General features: G+C 35.7%; 1 protein-coding gene across 3 annotated transcripts in view; it reads left to right on the top strand.

The window, feature by feature from the left end:
• The window catches only part of LOC114331195 (protein fem-1 homolog CG6966), a 144,421-nt gene that overhangs the window by 118,812 nt on the left and 8,771 nt on the right, over positions 1-16,838 (top strand). For all 3 annotated transcript variants that reach the window (XM_050661644.1, XM_050661643.1, XM_050661645.1), the window contains 2 exons: positions 12,124-12,389; positions 15,430-15,555. In XM_050661644.1, coding sequence (XP_050517601.1) covers positions 12,124-12,389; positions 15,430-15,555 — 392 coding nt within the window. The remainder of the gene's footprint in view (positions 1-12,123; positions 12,390-15,429; positions 15,556-16,838) is intronic.

The following is a 16,838-nucleotide window of genomic DNA, read 5'->3' as shown; positions in this document are numbered from 1 at the left end:
TAGCAATAAAATATAACTTCGGGAGATAGTATCATAAACTTTGGCAACATTGGTAATCTTTGACATTATGTAAGATTAATATTATTGACAATTTAACTCATAGGCGCGCTAAATGGAAGTAACCGAAAATAATTTTGTTATTAGTAAATAAATATTTATAAAAATAAACCCAAATGGGTGAAAATTTTATGTTAACATAGGTATTTGTACGAAAAAAATAATAATAAATAATAATTTCATTGTGAAGCGAAACGAGAGCAGTCTTATTTTATTTAGATCATAGAGCGCCAAAGGCACTCTAGAACACCCTTTAACCCTTCTTAGGGTCCCATCAGAGGTGCATATTTCATTCTCTTTGAACTACTAAAATTCGGGCTACCGTTATCGGTTCACAACGAAATGATGGCATGAATGCCGTGGCGGTATCTGCTAAAGACGAACGAAAGTTTTACTTCTAATATTAACAATATCAAAAATAAAATAAAACTTATTGTAACTAGTCTTCTGGTTAAACCAATCGTGGCTTGTGGCTTCTAAAATTTGCAAGCCAACGAATTGCCGGAGCTAAGAAGGCCGAGGGAAATCTACCAGGTTAAGTCGTACTTCATGGAATGATTATTTATTATTTTGATTAGTTCTACTCGTAATCTGAGTATTCGGAACTAAGCTTTGTTGGAATTTTACCGTGCTGGACAGGCGGGAAGTGAGATGCAGCCTGATAGATCTTCCTCGGCATTGTTAGCTCCTGCACTTTTTATAAAAATACACTTTCTTCAATTTTTTTATCCGATGCCTAGATTTTGTGTCATTTTGGAACTACTAGTGAAATAAAAAATTTTAGTAGTTCCAAAATTACACAAAATCTAGGCATCGGATAAAAAAGTTTATTTGAAGAAATTGTATTTTTTTGTTCTTCTTAATGGCGGTAGAGGCTCGTTTTTTTAATATTATATTTAATTACAGAGTAATTTCCACATATTAATATATTTTTCAAATTGGGCCCTGTACCGCCATTCTTTATTTTATTACGAATACGTGTGCCAAATATCTCGAAAAAATATTCAAAATTACAGCCGCAATCTTGGAACGCGTTTTTGCTACCTGTTGATCGCTACTGTATCACCTTTAGCAAAAATAAATTTTTTCGGGTTCAAAAAGTGCAATTTCTCGATTTTAAGTTCAACCGCGTTTATCTCGAAAACTATGCATCCTACGAAAAAACTTGTCAGAACAGTTTTTGGTTAGAATGACCCAAAAAATACAAAAAAAATGTTTTGTTTTGCGAGAAATCGCTGTTATGTAATTCCTCAAGTTCTTTGTTTATAACAATCTTATCGACATCCGGATCAACTGTTACCCAACAAATTCGTGTTCTACGGGTCAAGATACATAAAAAAATCTTGGGTAAGACCATCTGAATAAAGGAGGCCGTTGTACCCCCTTGGCGACAGGACTATGAATATCTACCTAAAAAAAATTGGCATTTGTACTGTAGTCAGGATTTCTGTACCTAAACATAGATTTATTACGAATGTCATTTTCATGGGAAACAACTTTTCACACTTTTTTTTATGTATGACAACAGTAGATTACTTCTCATAGGTACTTACATTGTTAAAATTTGTGGTGGCTCCAATTTCGATGTTCTCAGAATTTTGGCACGGCTTTTAATGGACTTTTTCTTGGAATTATTCGCTTTATTTGTCGTTTTATTAACTTTTCCCATTTCGTTAAACTATTGATAATATGTTAAAAATAAAATATCCTCCTAAATCTTTATACTCGCATTAGAATTCGAAATGTTTTTACGTAAAATATACTTACCTACCTACATAGAACTGAACTAAAACACAATTAACAACAATCTATTATTTCAAACAGGCCAACAACTTATACAACAACAAAAATATAATAAATAACTATCAATAAACACTATTTTCCTATGAAACAACTATAACGAATTCTTAAATTAACACACTACTGCACTGGACTGATATCAATAAAGATGACAGAACAAATTAGAGAAAATCCGACGCAGGTTTGTCAAAATGACACTGATAATTTCTCTATGTTGCCTAATTAGTTATTTAGTTATAATATGTTCGATTTCTTGTTAGAAATAAAAAATTTTAGTAGTTCCAAGATTACACAAAATCTAGGCATGCGATAAAAAAGTTTATTTGAAGAAAGTTTATTATTTTTTTCTTCTTAATGGCGGTACAGGCTCCTTTTTTCAATATCTTATTTAGTTATAGAGTAATTTCCACGTACTAACATATTTCTAAAATTGGGCTCTGTACCGCCATTCTTTATTATATTACGAATATGTGTGCCAAATATCTCGACAAAATATTCAAAATTAGAGCCGCAATATTGGAACGCGTTTGCTGCTACCTGTTGCTCGCTACTGTAGCCTCTTAAGTATTTACTGCGATATATTTAACTGCAGTTTAAAGCAACTGATTTCTATGGCCAAGATCTACCTAGGTGATTAATAATTTATTTCTTTAGATTCAAATTTAGTTTTGTAAAATTTTTGTTATTATCGATACCTATGAATTACTAATATTTTATTTAATTTTTTATTTATGTAATATTTTGTCCTGTAAATGGATTCTGTTGGACAATAAACGCTATTATTATTATTATCCAGATTTAGCCATACGGCTCACACTCCCTCTGAGGGGAAAATTGACTCATCCCAGATACCTACGGTATCAAAAGGATTGAGCTCTGGTGGGACTCTTTCCGTGTTATCGAGCCCTAGGTGACTTGGAATGCAGGTGTATCTCCCAAAAATTTTCTTACACTTCTGGCCGTCGCAAGTAGTACAGTTTTCTGCATGGTCTTATAAATATGTTCATTGAGACCCAGCTTTTTTATGCTTTCGAGGAGGGTCTTCGGAATGACTCCAGTAGTAGACATAACAATAGGTATCGTCTGGGTACTTTGCATTCTCCATTGTCTCCGTATTTGAATTTCCAGATCTCTATACTTGGCGATCTTTTCAGTAAATTTACTACGTAGATTATTGTTGTTAGGTATCGCCACATCAATTAGTGTTGTTTGTCTTGTTAATTTATTAACTAGTACGAGATCTGGTCTATTATGTGCCACTGTTTGGTCTGTGAGCACACTGCGGTCCCAGTATAGCTTGTAGTTGCCATCCTCAAGCATACTCTCAGGAACGTATTGATAATATGGGAGATAGTCCGTTTGGAGAAGTCCCAGCTTATTAGCTATCTCTTGATGAAGGATTTTTCCCACTGCGTCATGCCGTTCCTTGTATTAAGTTGCAGCAAATGCCTGGCAGCCCCCTGTAATATGTTGGATGGTTTCTTGGGCTTGACATCCATATCGGCATCTGTCGTTTTGAACCTGAGGGTCTTTGACGATATATTTCAGGTAATTTCTGGTTGGTATAACCTGATCCTGGATGGCCAGTAATGAACCCTCCGTTTCAGGGAACATCTTTCCTGATGTCAACCAATAGTTCGACGCTGTATTGTCGACATAGTCTTGGCTAACCTCATTGGGATGTCGCCCGTGCAGAGGTTTACCCATCCAGGTGCGCAGTTTTTCGTCCTTAGTAAGGTGGTTTATGCGCATTTCTGGTTACCTCAGTTTGATCGGTGTTGTGTCATCTACTGCGCAGATTGCGCGGTGTAGAGTAGATGTCTCAGCCTGCATCTGAAAATAAGTTCTTAAATTAGCAATCTGTTTATCTAATTGCTCACCTATATCCATAAGTCCTCTTCCTCCTAAATACCGGGGTAATGTCGTTCGTTCTACTGCACTTTTAGGGTGGTGTTTTTGTGCCTTTGTGAGGTGTGTTCGTACTTTTCGCTGAAGATTTTCTATATCCGTTTTTGTCCACTTAACAATACCAAATGAATAGCTAAGCGCGGAACAAGCGTAGGTGTTCAGTGCCTTAAACAAATTTTTACTGTTAAGCTGTGAACGAAGCAGTTGTTTTACCCTTCTTATAAACTCAGTTGTTATCTCAGTTTTCATTTGCTTATGGTCAATTTTCCGCGTCTGCTTTACTCCAAGATATTTGTACATATCGTTATCGCCCATGGCCTCGATGTTCTGGCCATTTTGCATATCGAATCCACCGGGCTGTACCTTTCCTCTGACTATATTCAAAACACGGCACTTGTCTAGACCGAACTGCATACTAATATCATTAGAGAATGTTTCTACAGTTTTTAGCATCTCTTCTAGGTGTTCTCGAGTGGAAGCCATTAATTTCAAATCATCCATATACAACAGATGATTGAGCTTCGCTACTACAGTATTATTGTTTTTAATGCTAAAACCTGAGTCAGTGGAGTTTAATAGTTGGGAAAGGGGGTTCAAAGCTAAACAGAACCACAGTGGACTCAACGAGTCTCCTTGAAACAGACCCCGGTTGATTGCGATATTTTCGGTTTCGATATTGTTTTCACCAGGTATTTGGAGGTGAATTTTAGTCTTCCAATCTCTCATTATATGCCCTAAAAAGGTCACTATGTTATCATCGACTTTGTATATTTTCAATATATCTATTAGCCATTCATGCGGTACTGAATCAAAGGCCTTTTTATAGTCAATAAAAGCAGTAAAAAGGTTCCTTTTTTTAGTGAATGCCTGGTTAGAAATGACTGAGTCGATGATAAGCTGTTCTTTGCAACCCATGGAACCCTTAGCGCATCCTTTCTGTTGAGGCTCTATGATATTGTTTAGAGCACAGTGTTGGTAGATACGCCGGGTTACACAGGATTATTATCCAGATTTAGCCATACGGCTCACACTCCCTTTGAGGGGAAAATTGACTCATCCCAGATACCTACGGTATCAAAAGGATTGAGCTCTGGTGGGACTCTTTCCGTGTTATCGAGCCCTAGGTGACTTGGAATGCAGGTGTATCTCCCAAAAATTTTCTTACACTTCTGGCCGTCGCAAGTAGTACAGCTTTCTGCATGGTCTTATAAATATGTTCATTGAGACCCAGCTTTTTTATGCTTTCGAGGAGGGTCTTCGGAATGACTCCAGTAGTAGACATAACAATAGGTATAGTCTGCGTACTTTGCATTCTCCACTGTCTCCGTATTTGAATTTCCAGATCTCTATACTTGGCGATCTTTTCAGTAAATTTACTACGTAAATTATTGTTGTTAGGTATCGCCACATCAATTAGTGTTGTTTGTCTTGTTAATTTATTAACTAGTACGAGATCTGGTCTATTATGTGCCACTGTTTGGTCTGTGAGCACACTGCGGTCCCAGTATAGCTTGTAGTTGCCATCCTCAAGCATACTCTCAGGAACGTATTGATAATATGGGAGATGGTCCGTTTGGAGAAGTCCCAGCTTGTTAGCTATCTCTTGATGAAGGATTTTTCCCACTGCGTCATGCCGTTCCTTGTATTCAGTTGCAGCAAATGCCTGGCAGCCCCCTGTAATATGTTGGATGGTTTCTTGGGCTTGACATCCATATCGGCATCTGTCGTTTTGAACCTGAGGGTCTTTGACGATATATTTCAGGTAATTTCTGGTTGGTATAACCTGATCCTGAATGGCCAGTAATGAACCCTCCGTTTCAGGGAACATCTTTCCTGATGTCAACCAATAGTTCGACGCTATATTGTCGACATAGTCTTGGCTAACCTCATTGGGATGTCGCCCGTGCAGAGGTTTACCCATCCAGGTGCGCAGTTTTTCGTCCTTAGTAAGGTGGTCTATGCGCATTTCTGGTTCCCTCAATTTGACCGGAGTTGTTTCATCTACTGCGCAAATTGCGCGGTGTAGAGTAGATGTCTCAGCCTGCATCTGAAAATAAGTTCTTAAATTAGCAATCTGTTTATCTAATTGCTCACCTATATCCATAAGTCCTCTTCCTCCTAAATACCGGGGTAATGTCGTTCGTTCTACTGCACTTTTAGGGTGGTGTTTTTGTGCCTTTGTGAGGTGTGTTCGTACTTTTCGCTGAAGATTTTCTATATCCGTTTTTGTCCACTTAACAATACCAAATGAATAGCTAAGCGCGGAACAAGCGTAGGTGTTCAGTGCCTTAAACAAATTTTTACTGTTAAGCTGTGAACGAAGTAGCTGTTTTACCCTTCTTATAAACTCAGTAGTTATCTCAGTTTTCATTTGCTTATGGTCAATTTTCCGCGCCTGCTTTACTCCAAGATATTTGTACATATCGTTATCGCCCATGGCCTCGATGTTCTGGCCATTTTGCATATCGAATCCACCGGGCTGTACCTTTCCTCTGACTATATTCAAAACACGGCACTTGTCTAGACCGAACTGCATACTAATATCATTAGAGAATGTTTCTACAGTTTTTAGCATCTCTTCTAGGTGTTCTCGAGTGGAAGCCATTAATTTCAAATCATCCATATACAACAGATGATTGAGCTTCGCTACTACAGTATTATTGCTTTTAATGCTAAAACCTGAGTCAGTGGAGTTTAATAGCTGGGAAAGGGGGTTCAAAGCTAAACAGAACCACAGTGGACTCAACGAGTCTCCTTGAAACAGGCCCCGGTTGATTGCGATATTTTCGGTTTCAATATTTTTGTCACCAGGTATTTGGAGGTGAATTTTAGTCTTCCAATCTCTCATTATCTGCCTTAAAAAGGTCACTATGTTATCATCGACTTTGTATATTTTCAAAATATCTATTAGCCATTCATGCGGTACTGAATCAAAGGCCTTTTTATAGTCAATAAAAGCAGTAAAAAGGTTCCTTTTTTTAGTGAATGCCTGGTTAGAAATGACTGAATCGATGATAAGCTGTTCTTTGCAACCCATGGAACCCTTAGCGCATCCTTTCTGTTGAGGCTCTATGATATCGTTTAGAGCACAGTGTTGGTAGATACGCCGGGTTACACAGGATGTGACCAATTTATACAAAGTTGGAAGACAAGTAATTGGGCGGTACTTGGATGGATCTTGGGTGTTATTTTGATCCTTGGGTATTAAATAAGTAGTTCCCTGAGTTAGAAATGATGGTAATTCCTGCGGATTAGAAATAACATGATTAATTAACGTTGATAAGCACTCATGAATACTCCAAAACTTTTTAAGCCAGAAGTTCTGAACTCCGTCTGGTCCAGGAGATTTCCAGTTATGAAGCTCTTTGATGACATTTGAGACTTCTTCAGTCGTGAATGGTTCGTAGTTAGCAGTGACGTAGTGGTGACAGTTGTGCGTCGTATCTTCTATCCAGCCAGCATTGTTGTTAAAAGCAGCTGGCGTGGAAAGTTGATTTCCCCAAAACTCATGAATTTCTTCTTGGCTTGGGTAAGACTTGTCGACACTTTCTACGGTGGAATTGAGTTTTCGGTAAAACGCCTTCTGAGAGTTCTCAAAAAGTGCATTGTCACATTTTCGGTTGTTACTAACTTTATACCTTCTTAATCGTCCTGAATAGACGGAGAGTTTTTGTTTTAATGTATCCAGACACTGTTGGGCTGTGTTATTTTCTGGATCGTATCTCGAGTGTCTTGCAGTGCTCCGCATTATTTCTTCAGCTCTCTTAATGACTTTTCTACTTGTTACACCTCTTATATATTCTGTGACTTGACCAATATCCCTACGCAGTAATTCAATTTTTCCGAGAAGTCTTTTTTCCCATGGTGCAATTCTGTTACCAGTCCTTCCGTTATTAGTACCCCGTCGTGTTCTGATCTTAACGCCCATTACATTGGCAATTGCTGTTGCTGCACAATAGATTAGCATATGCAGATATTCCAATGTGTGGGCTTCTACGACATAATTGGGTAGGACTTTAGTGTTCACAATTTGTAACAGCGCACCTAGTTTCTTACAAGAGTTTATTCGTGGTAGCGGTGGTCTGCTAAGTGGATTTGTTCCATTAAACTCTTGTACGGCACCAGCCATTTCGTTTTCTAGACTATAGCGCAACTCGTTGTTTTCCTGCTGTGTATTGTCAGGTTGAGTTTCTGGTATGGGAATCTCAGGAATCTGCTCCTCAAGGATCTCATTAGGGATTTGATCTAAAACTAGGTCTTGGTTATTAATCTCCCGTTCGACTTCGCTTTTGATGGCATCGCGTCTAGTCTCTGGGATAAGATTATTTCTTATGATTACCCGGTATTGATCTGATACTCTTTGCTCCGATACTTGAATATCTGGGTACTCCCTGCAAAATTCGGCATACAGCTGTTGTCTGTAGCCGATCGTTTCTTGACCGAGGCTTGTCACCTTATAATAGAAGCGCAAAATGCTTTCATTGATGGACACAGTCCATTTCATGCGCTGCCTCGGTCGTCCCGCTTGAGTGAGCGCCGGCTGATGATCCAGCGCAGCACCTTCGGCGGGTGGAGCTCTTGTTGTTATTTGGCTCGCTTGTGGTTGTGGTTGGGCTGTAGCTGATTGTATGACAGGGGCCCGCCTCCTCAACACCCTGCCACCGACGTCCCGCATGCTGTCACGTCCAGCGCCGGCTCCAGACGTGCCCTGGCGATCCCCAGGCAGCGATCCTAAACACAAATTATTATTCTCCATTCTCATGGGTGTGCATTTTATACCTACTGCCAGGTGTCAGTTTTTGTTCCACGGCAAGTATTCCTGCTACTCTCTGGGTATTGGCGCTACGAATACCCAGAAAGCATCCCCCATTCGCAGGGGGCCGCGCCTGATAGAAGAACTGACAAAAAAACTCCCACAGGGAATTATTATTATCCCACAGGGGATTATTATTATTATTATTATTATTATTATTATTTATGGCTGTATCTCTCATTATTCCTCTGATTCTTTCTCTCCATTCTAATGCTGGTCTTCCTTTCCTTCTTCTATTCCATGGAGCATAGTTGTAGCCCTGTTTTGGCCATAGTTCGTCTTTCATTCGCATTACATGTCCGTACCATAAAAGCTGTGTGGATTCTATTGTATCTACGGTATTGTAAATCCTTCCTATTCTTCTTCTTATTTGCTCATTAATAGATTAATAGCAAGCTGAAAATTTGTTAATAGCTTAAGAGTGTCTAGTCGGACAAACTTTGATATATAGGAACACTGGAACAGGGGAAGTTTCAATTGTGGAACAGGTTAAAAATTTGGAATGGTCAAACCACGAAAACGTCACATGTATTTTGTCGGAGAGAACTTCCAATTGATTTGTTACCCTTTCATTAAACTCTCATGCAAAAATCAGGCTGCTATTTATCACCAAATGGGAATTATAATGAGTGGAACACGTAGAACATTTCAAATGACAGGAATTATGACAGGTGATAAATAGCAGTCTGATTTTTGCATGAGAGTTTATTGAAAGGGTAACAAATCAATTGGAAGTTCTGTCGGACAAAATTTATATGACGTTTTCGTGGTCTGACCGTTCCAAATTCTTAACCTGTTCCACAATTAAAACTGCCCCTGTTCCAGTGTTCCCATATATCAAAGTTTATCCGACTAGATACCCTTAAGCTATTAACAAATTGTCAGCTTGCTATTAATCAATTTTTTTTCATACGCGGGATCCAGACCTAGATGTGATCAAGTCTCGATATCCGACACGCTCGTCTCAGATAGTCCGCTTCTATTTCTAGTTTTTTGTTCTTTTTCATCGTTATTTACTAACATTCAGATCCGTTTGTCAAAATTGTTTTTACAGCCGACTTGTAGATTGTCATTTTTGTTCGTAAACTAATTTTAGGAGACCAAAGTAACGCATTTAGCGTTTGTACCACATTTCGGCCCTGTTGTATTTTCTGCTGGATGTCCTGTTTCGATATTCCTTCCTTCGCTATCACTGTTCCTAGGGATTTCAATTCTTCGTTTTTTTTTATATCCCCAATCGAGAGTTGTGGGTCTCTTTCTTCGTCCTTTATTCTAAAGATATTCTGTTTTGTTTATGTTAATTGTGTCTCCAATTTTCGTATTCTTCAGTTAATTTTCAAATCACATAATCCATGTCTTCCTCATCGTTTGCTATATTCACTTAATTGTATGCGAAGAAAATATTTGTTTTGTACTTGTTTGCAAGTTATATTCCCATTCCTGTGCATTTTCACTTCAAGTTGTTTAATGCTTCCTGAATATAGATTTTGAATAGAGTTGGGGATAAAGAGCATCTCTGTCTTATGCCTTTTGTGACAGAAGGAGCCTTCATAGGCCTTCTTTCAAGTCAACGAACACTACACGAGTCGGTAAATTTCTGGCTGTTCTTTTCTCTATAATTTGTTGGAAGTTCAAATATAATATCAACACAAGATCTGCCATCACGTAATCCACTCTGATCTTCTATTTCCTCATATTCGTTCTTTTATCAACCGACCGTACAACCTCACCAATGATCTAATAACACTTATACCTCCGTAATTTTTACAGTTCCTTTTTATCTCCTTTTTTGTGGATAGAGATTATACACTTCTTCTTCTTCTTCTTCTTTACGTGCCATCTCCGCGACGAAGGTTGGCAATCATCATTGCTATTCTCACTTTCGACACTACAGCCCGAAAGAGTTCAGTTGAGCTGCATCCAAACCATTCTCTGAGATTTCTCAGCCAGGACATTTTTCTCCTACCTATGCTGCGCCTTCCTTGAATCTTTCCCTGTATAATTAATTTTAGGAGTTCATATCTGTCACCACGTGTTATATGACCCAAGTATTGAAGTTTTCTTATTTTGATGGAATCCAGTATCTCCCTGCTGTTCTGTATCCTCCTTAGTACTTCCTCATTGGTTATTCTGTCTGTCCAGGAGATTCTCGGCATTCTTCGATACGTCCACATCTCAAATGCTTCCAATCTATTGAGGCATTGTTTATTGAGGGTCCAGGTCTCCACACCATACAAAAGAACAGAAAATACATAACATTTTAGTATTCGCTTTCTAAGATCTAGGCTGAGGTCTCTACTACACAATTTTTGTTTCATATTAGTGAATGCACTTCTAGCCTTTTCTAGTCTAATTCGGATTTCTTTGGTATAATCGTTTGTTTCACTAATGTTCGTCCCTAAATAGTTATAATTCTGAACTCGTTCTATCGTCTTATTATTTACGTGTAGATTGATGTTTCTAATATTTTTCTTTGATATAACCATGAATTTCGTTTTCTTTATGTTTAGTGACAGACCAAATTCTTCACTTGTTGCAACAACCTTATTTAAAATTCTTTGTAGATCTGTAATAGTTTCTGCTATTAGTATTGTGTCATCGGCGTATCTAATTTCACATATGGGTAGGCCATTTATTTTTATGCCTGCTACTTCATCTTCTAATGCTTTTTTGAATATTTCTTCTGAGTATGCATTAAACAGTGATGGCGACAAGACACAGCCCGGTCTAAAGCCTCTTTTGATTTTTATTTTATTGGTGTTTAAATTATTTATTCTTATGACAGCTTCTTGTTCATAATACAGATTATTTATTATTCTTATATCCCGTGTGCCGATGTTCTTTGTTCTCAGTAGTTTTATTAACGGATTATGTTTCACCGTATCGAATGCCTTGTTATAATCTAGGAAGCAGACATATATGTCCTGGTTTACATCTAAACATCTCTGTATTAGCACATTTACTGCAAATAATGCTTCTCTGGTTCCTTGAGCATTTCTAAATCCGAACTAAGATTATACACGCTAAGCTCCAATCTTCTGGAATATTTTTTTGTTTGAATTGACATTTATTAAAGATCTCCGCCAACAATTCTAGTACTACTGACGGTCTGAATTTTATTAATTCAATGGGGATGATTCCAGGTCCTGTGGCTTTTTAATTATAATTTTAGTGTAAATAATGTTGTGTAAATAAAGTAAAATTAAATGTAAACAAATTAAAATAAAAACCTAAATAAATTAAGTATTTAAAGTCATTAATAACTTAAGCAAAAACGTTACAGTAAGTTTTGCTTACATTTTCGAACTCTAATTTTTGTACTTCGACCATTACTATACTTCATCCGACTTCAAGCTAAGCTCGAGGCCACCTTGATTGGTGGGTGTGTAGTGACGTTGCAGCTTGTGATTGGTTAAAATTAATTTCTAACCAATGACAATCTGTGACGGTGCGATATACCCATCGATCACGGTAACCTGGAGCTTATCTTGAAGTCGGATGAAGTATAGTGTCCATCCAGTCCTCAATTTTTGTTTTTTTTTCAGAAATTCGACTACTGTTAAACATAAGACCCGTTTACAAGCGACAACTGGATTTCTTCGACAAACTGTTGAAATGTATCGCCCATCTGATCTACCTAATGGTAGAATCCATGTCCACTGAGGATGAAGTTGCGTCAGTGAGAACTGCTATAACGAACTTTGTGAGGAAAAACATTAGATGCGTCCAGTTAGGAGATACGATATTGCATATGTGCGTTTCGAAATTGAATACGATCAGATCTAACTATTTTATGAACGAGGAACCTATTGTAAGTATTTTTTTTTAATATACAGGGTGCGCCAAACCTCTGGTTTTCTTTGATTACGGCTAAACTATGAGATATACAAAAAAAATGTTTATAACAAAACTAATGTGTATCAAAGACCTCTATAATTTAAAATTATTTGTGATTATACAGGATGAATCAGAACGACGGTATGAACCAAAGTTGTATTTTTTAAATGGAACACCCTATATATTAAATCATTTTTGAATATATTATTTAAAAATATGAAAAATTTGTATAAGGTCTATAGGCCTAAAGTTAATAATTTTCGAAATATTTACATTTTTATTGTGAAAAATGGTAATATTTATAGGGTTGTGGATTATGTTTTCAAGGTAATAAAAATTTAGGTGATACGTCAAAGTTTTTATAATATAGTGTTATTTTTAAATAATTTAATATCTTTTACTTTTAGTCATAAAATATACAGTATGATCACTATTTGCAAATACAAAATTTTCTCATTTTTTTTTTAAATGAGTATATTAGTTTTGCATTTTGTAGTAAATATTACAACTATTCTTTTGGTATAAGGTTGTATGTACCTAATATGTTTCGTTTTGTAGATATTTTAAAAAAACTATAGATCTTACGTTTTTGCGTATTTTTTATTAAAAAAATTTTTGCAAAAAAATAATTATAATCTGGTTTTAGAAACATACACTAAAATATCAAATATGAAAATAAAAACCTACTTAAAGATTAAAATAAATCGTATGCTAGTATAATTCAATTGAATTTGATAACTTTTGTTTCATTACTACATTTAAATAGTTTTTCGCTTAAATTCAATGTTAAACCTGCCCACCTGCCTCTTGGCAGTTTTAACATTTCGTTTAAGCGAAAATCAATGTTTATTTTTCAAATATAGAAAAATGTTTTTTTTCTGTTTTCTGACAACAGTAAAATGTATTTAGAATTAAATAGATTACATACAGTCGGAAAAATGAAAGAATACCCATGAACGATCACATCAATCACTTATTTTGTATTTGCTATCTTTTTGAAGTTATACTTCTTTACGATCGAGAGTGAAATTTTATAATGCCGGGCGTATGCGCACACAGACAGTATGTAGTTTGTTGCTAATCTTTCAAGATATGTATGTATCAGCGCTGTCAGCGCAAATAAGTAATTAAAAGGATATATTAGTGTTTTTAGTAAATGTATTATTTATTAGAATTTTTGGGTCTTTGGATTTGTCTTCCGCGGGAATAAGATACATATTTTATAATAATAGTAAGTATATGTTTAAAGTGTTTTTGTATACTGCACTTTTGGTCTATTAAATTTGTCAGTATGTATGAGAAATCTTGTAACCTGTCAAAGCAAAAGTAATGTAGCTCAGTGGTAGGGCGTGTGACCGGAGATCAAGATCCGGGTTCAAATCCCGGACGATTCATATCCTTTTTTTAAGTGGTGGGTAGGAAAGTTAGTTTAATAATTAAATAAAATACAAATAACCTGTTAAGTATATTTATTTCTTTGAAATTATATAATAGAAGTATAACTTCTTACGTGCGTACATAGTACACACACATTCTTTTTTCTATAACAAACGTGTGGTATTTATAGAAAAAGACAGCAAATACAAAATAAGTGATTGATGTGATCGTTCATGGGTATTCTTTCATTTTTCCGACTGTACATTGTGTCAATTAATTTAATTTAACAAAAAATATTTTTTGGACACCCTGTATAAATAATTGTTAATGTTTATATTAGTGAATAGAGAATTGAACACCCTTTCAAATGAGCTATCACATGACCCCTATTCCCATTTAAAAAAATAATCGATTTCGTCATCAATCACTTAGCCCAGATGGATGACGTCACTAGTATGATATAGGTGTCAAAAAATCGTAATTTAAAAATAAAAATCTACCTATTTCGGGATTTTTACTGAAAATTATCGGTTTACGAAATAATGAATTAATGCGTTACTTTATGGACGCACTGTATGTAAATAATCATAATCATTTCAATATTCATTACAGTACTGTTTATTTTGCCGCATACTGTAGTATTTTATTTATTTCGCTAACGTAATGTAAGTCTTATATCGCCTCATTACGTAATGCCAACTGTTATAAGTCCAGTTTAATACCTAGCATAGGTTTTTGACACAACCCCTGAATACATTCCTTGCTCCACAAGACCAATATTATTGAAAGATTTTAATCTTTTCCCTATGCGTTTCTAGTAACCTTACATATTTTCGTTTTTGAACGCAAAAGTTAGTTTCTTTATTTCTGTTCGATTTACAACTAAAGGAAATAATCTATAATGTACCGAGCTATGTTATCTGAATGTTTTATCGGTTTGTTTATTTTTAATAAAAACCTTTATTCTTCTCAACAATAACTAAATTTTTTCAAAATAAATAAATATTGGTTTAAATACATGTTAATTCCATATAACGTTGGTTGTGTATACGTGATGAGCGCGCTAATAACCGGCAAAATAGCACAAAAGATGGAAGACGTATTAAGTTGCGAGATAAAAAGAAATGAAACTAGTCGAGCTGGGACATTTAACGATATTAACGTATAAATTTACATTATTTTGACTGTTTCCCACCTTTATACGTGTCAGAGGAGTATGCCAACTAAAACTGTCACTGTGACAGTGGTAGTTTCCAAACTCGTGCGATACGTCTAAAGGTGGGAAACAATCCATATAATGTAAATGTATAGGTTAACATCGCGAAATGTCCCAGCTCGACTAGTTTCATTGCTTTTTATCTCACAAGTTAATACGTTTTCCATCTTTTGTGCTATTTTGCCGGTTATAAGCGCGCTCATCACTGTATATTATATTTTAAATTTCTTAATGTGCTCCTAACTGTAGATGTATATGAACTACTTTTAGGTTGCCATCACCATCATACATATGAATTTTTCTTTTATATCTTTGTTAACCTTCCTAGAGATTATTCTGGACTTTATTAGACTCGTTTTTTTTTTACCAGCCGTATTTTACAACTATTTATGTTACCAGAAGCTATTTGTTGTATTTTTAGATTATATTCCCGAAAGCCAGTATAGTCCACTTTTTGTTAGAATGTGGAGCATCTGTCAACGAAAGAAATGAACAAGGACAGACGCCTTTGCACATCAGCACGCTCACGTATAACTACTCAGAGGAGGTAAGTTAAAACGTTATCCTAACCTAACATAACCTTAAATGTATTAATACCTAGACTGCATGCTGCAATCTAAAACTGTGCGACTAGTGCGACAGGACGCACTAGGTATTTGGTCGCTATTTAGGATAGGCATCTCTTTGTAATCACCATCATCACCAATCATGTACCAATTTAGTACAGTATGTCCCTGTAAGTTGTATCCATATGGAAAACTTTTTTATTATTAATTTTACGAAAATTCTTCATAAAAGCTTTGCATGGTCCAAAACCTAAGATTTAACCATCAAATATCAAATTTTTTGAATATTATACTAGGTATATCCAAAAGTTTAAATTTCACTCAAGAGTAAAGTAGCTTTATTTTTCACAATATTGCTATTATGAAAAGTTGTTTGGAATTAAAAACTATATTCTAGTATGCAATTACATCCTTCTAATTGAAAATTTTTTTGAACAGTATTTTCAGTTATTTCAATTCAGATAACTCTTTTATTATTAATTTTACGAAAAAAAGTGATTCTTAATAAAAAGTTCTGCGTGGTTTAAAACCTAAAACCTTGAATATGCAGAATTTCAAACTGTTCATTGAAATAATCCTTAAGAAAGAAGGCCTTAAGCTATCTTTATTAGAATCTATGGAAATTAATAAATTGAAAAATACGGATATAATTCTGAATGACCAACTCGAGACAAACAGCTCCCCACTCCTCAACCTCTTCAGTTAAAGACTTTAAAAAGGCAAACCCATAGTAATCTAAATCACTTGAGAAAGGCACTCTGCCGAAACAGCTGTAGTCACATAGTTGTAATAAATTTTGTGGAAGTATAGAAAACAAACGTTTTCAGTGTTTTATTGTTAGATAAAATGAACTTCCATCAAGTAACGGTCGAATCCATCAATTATTTAGAGAAATATAATGTATGTGGTATTTTTGAAAAGATAGTTGAACTTCCTTTAACATGAGGTATCACTCAACCCCCTTTTCTTTGACGTGTTTTTGCATATTTTTAGATATTCTGTAGTGACCAAATTATAGAGGGTGGTATGTTCAAGTGGAAATCGGTGGGACTGCGCATTTTATCAATGAAATTAGATATGTGTAAGACATTCCAGAAGCCGCTAACGATAAGCTAATTTAACATCGCATTAATCATTGTAAATTAGTCGACGGATATTAGTACAGTGAAGATAATAAGACGAGAACTGGACGATAATGATTATAAAGAATACATTTAATTTTCTCCTTTAATGACAAAAAAACCAAGCTCATTAGCAGAAACTA

The sequence above is a fragment of the Diabrotica virgifera genome, chromosome 9 (genome assembly GCF_917563875.1).
Source record: "Diabrotica virgifera virgifera chromosome 9, PGI_DIABVI_V3a".
Lineage (NCBI taxonomy): Eukaryota > Metazoa > Arthropoda > Insecta > Coleoptera > Chrysomelidae > Diabrotica > Diabrotica virgifera.
This window is presented reverse-complemented; position numbering and strand designations above follow the sequence as displayed.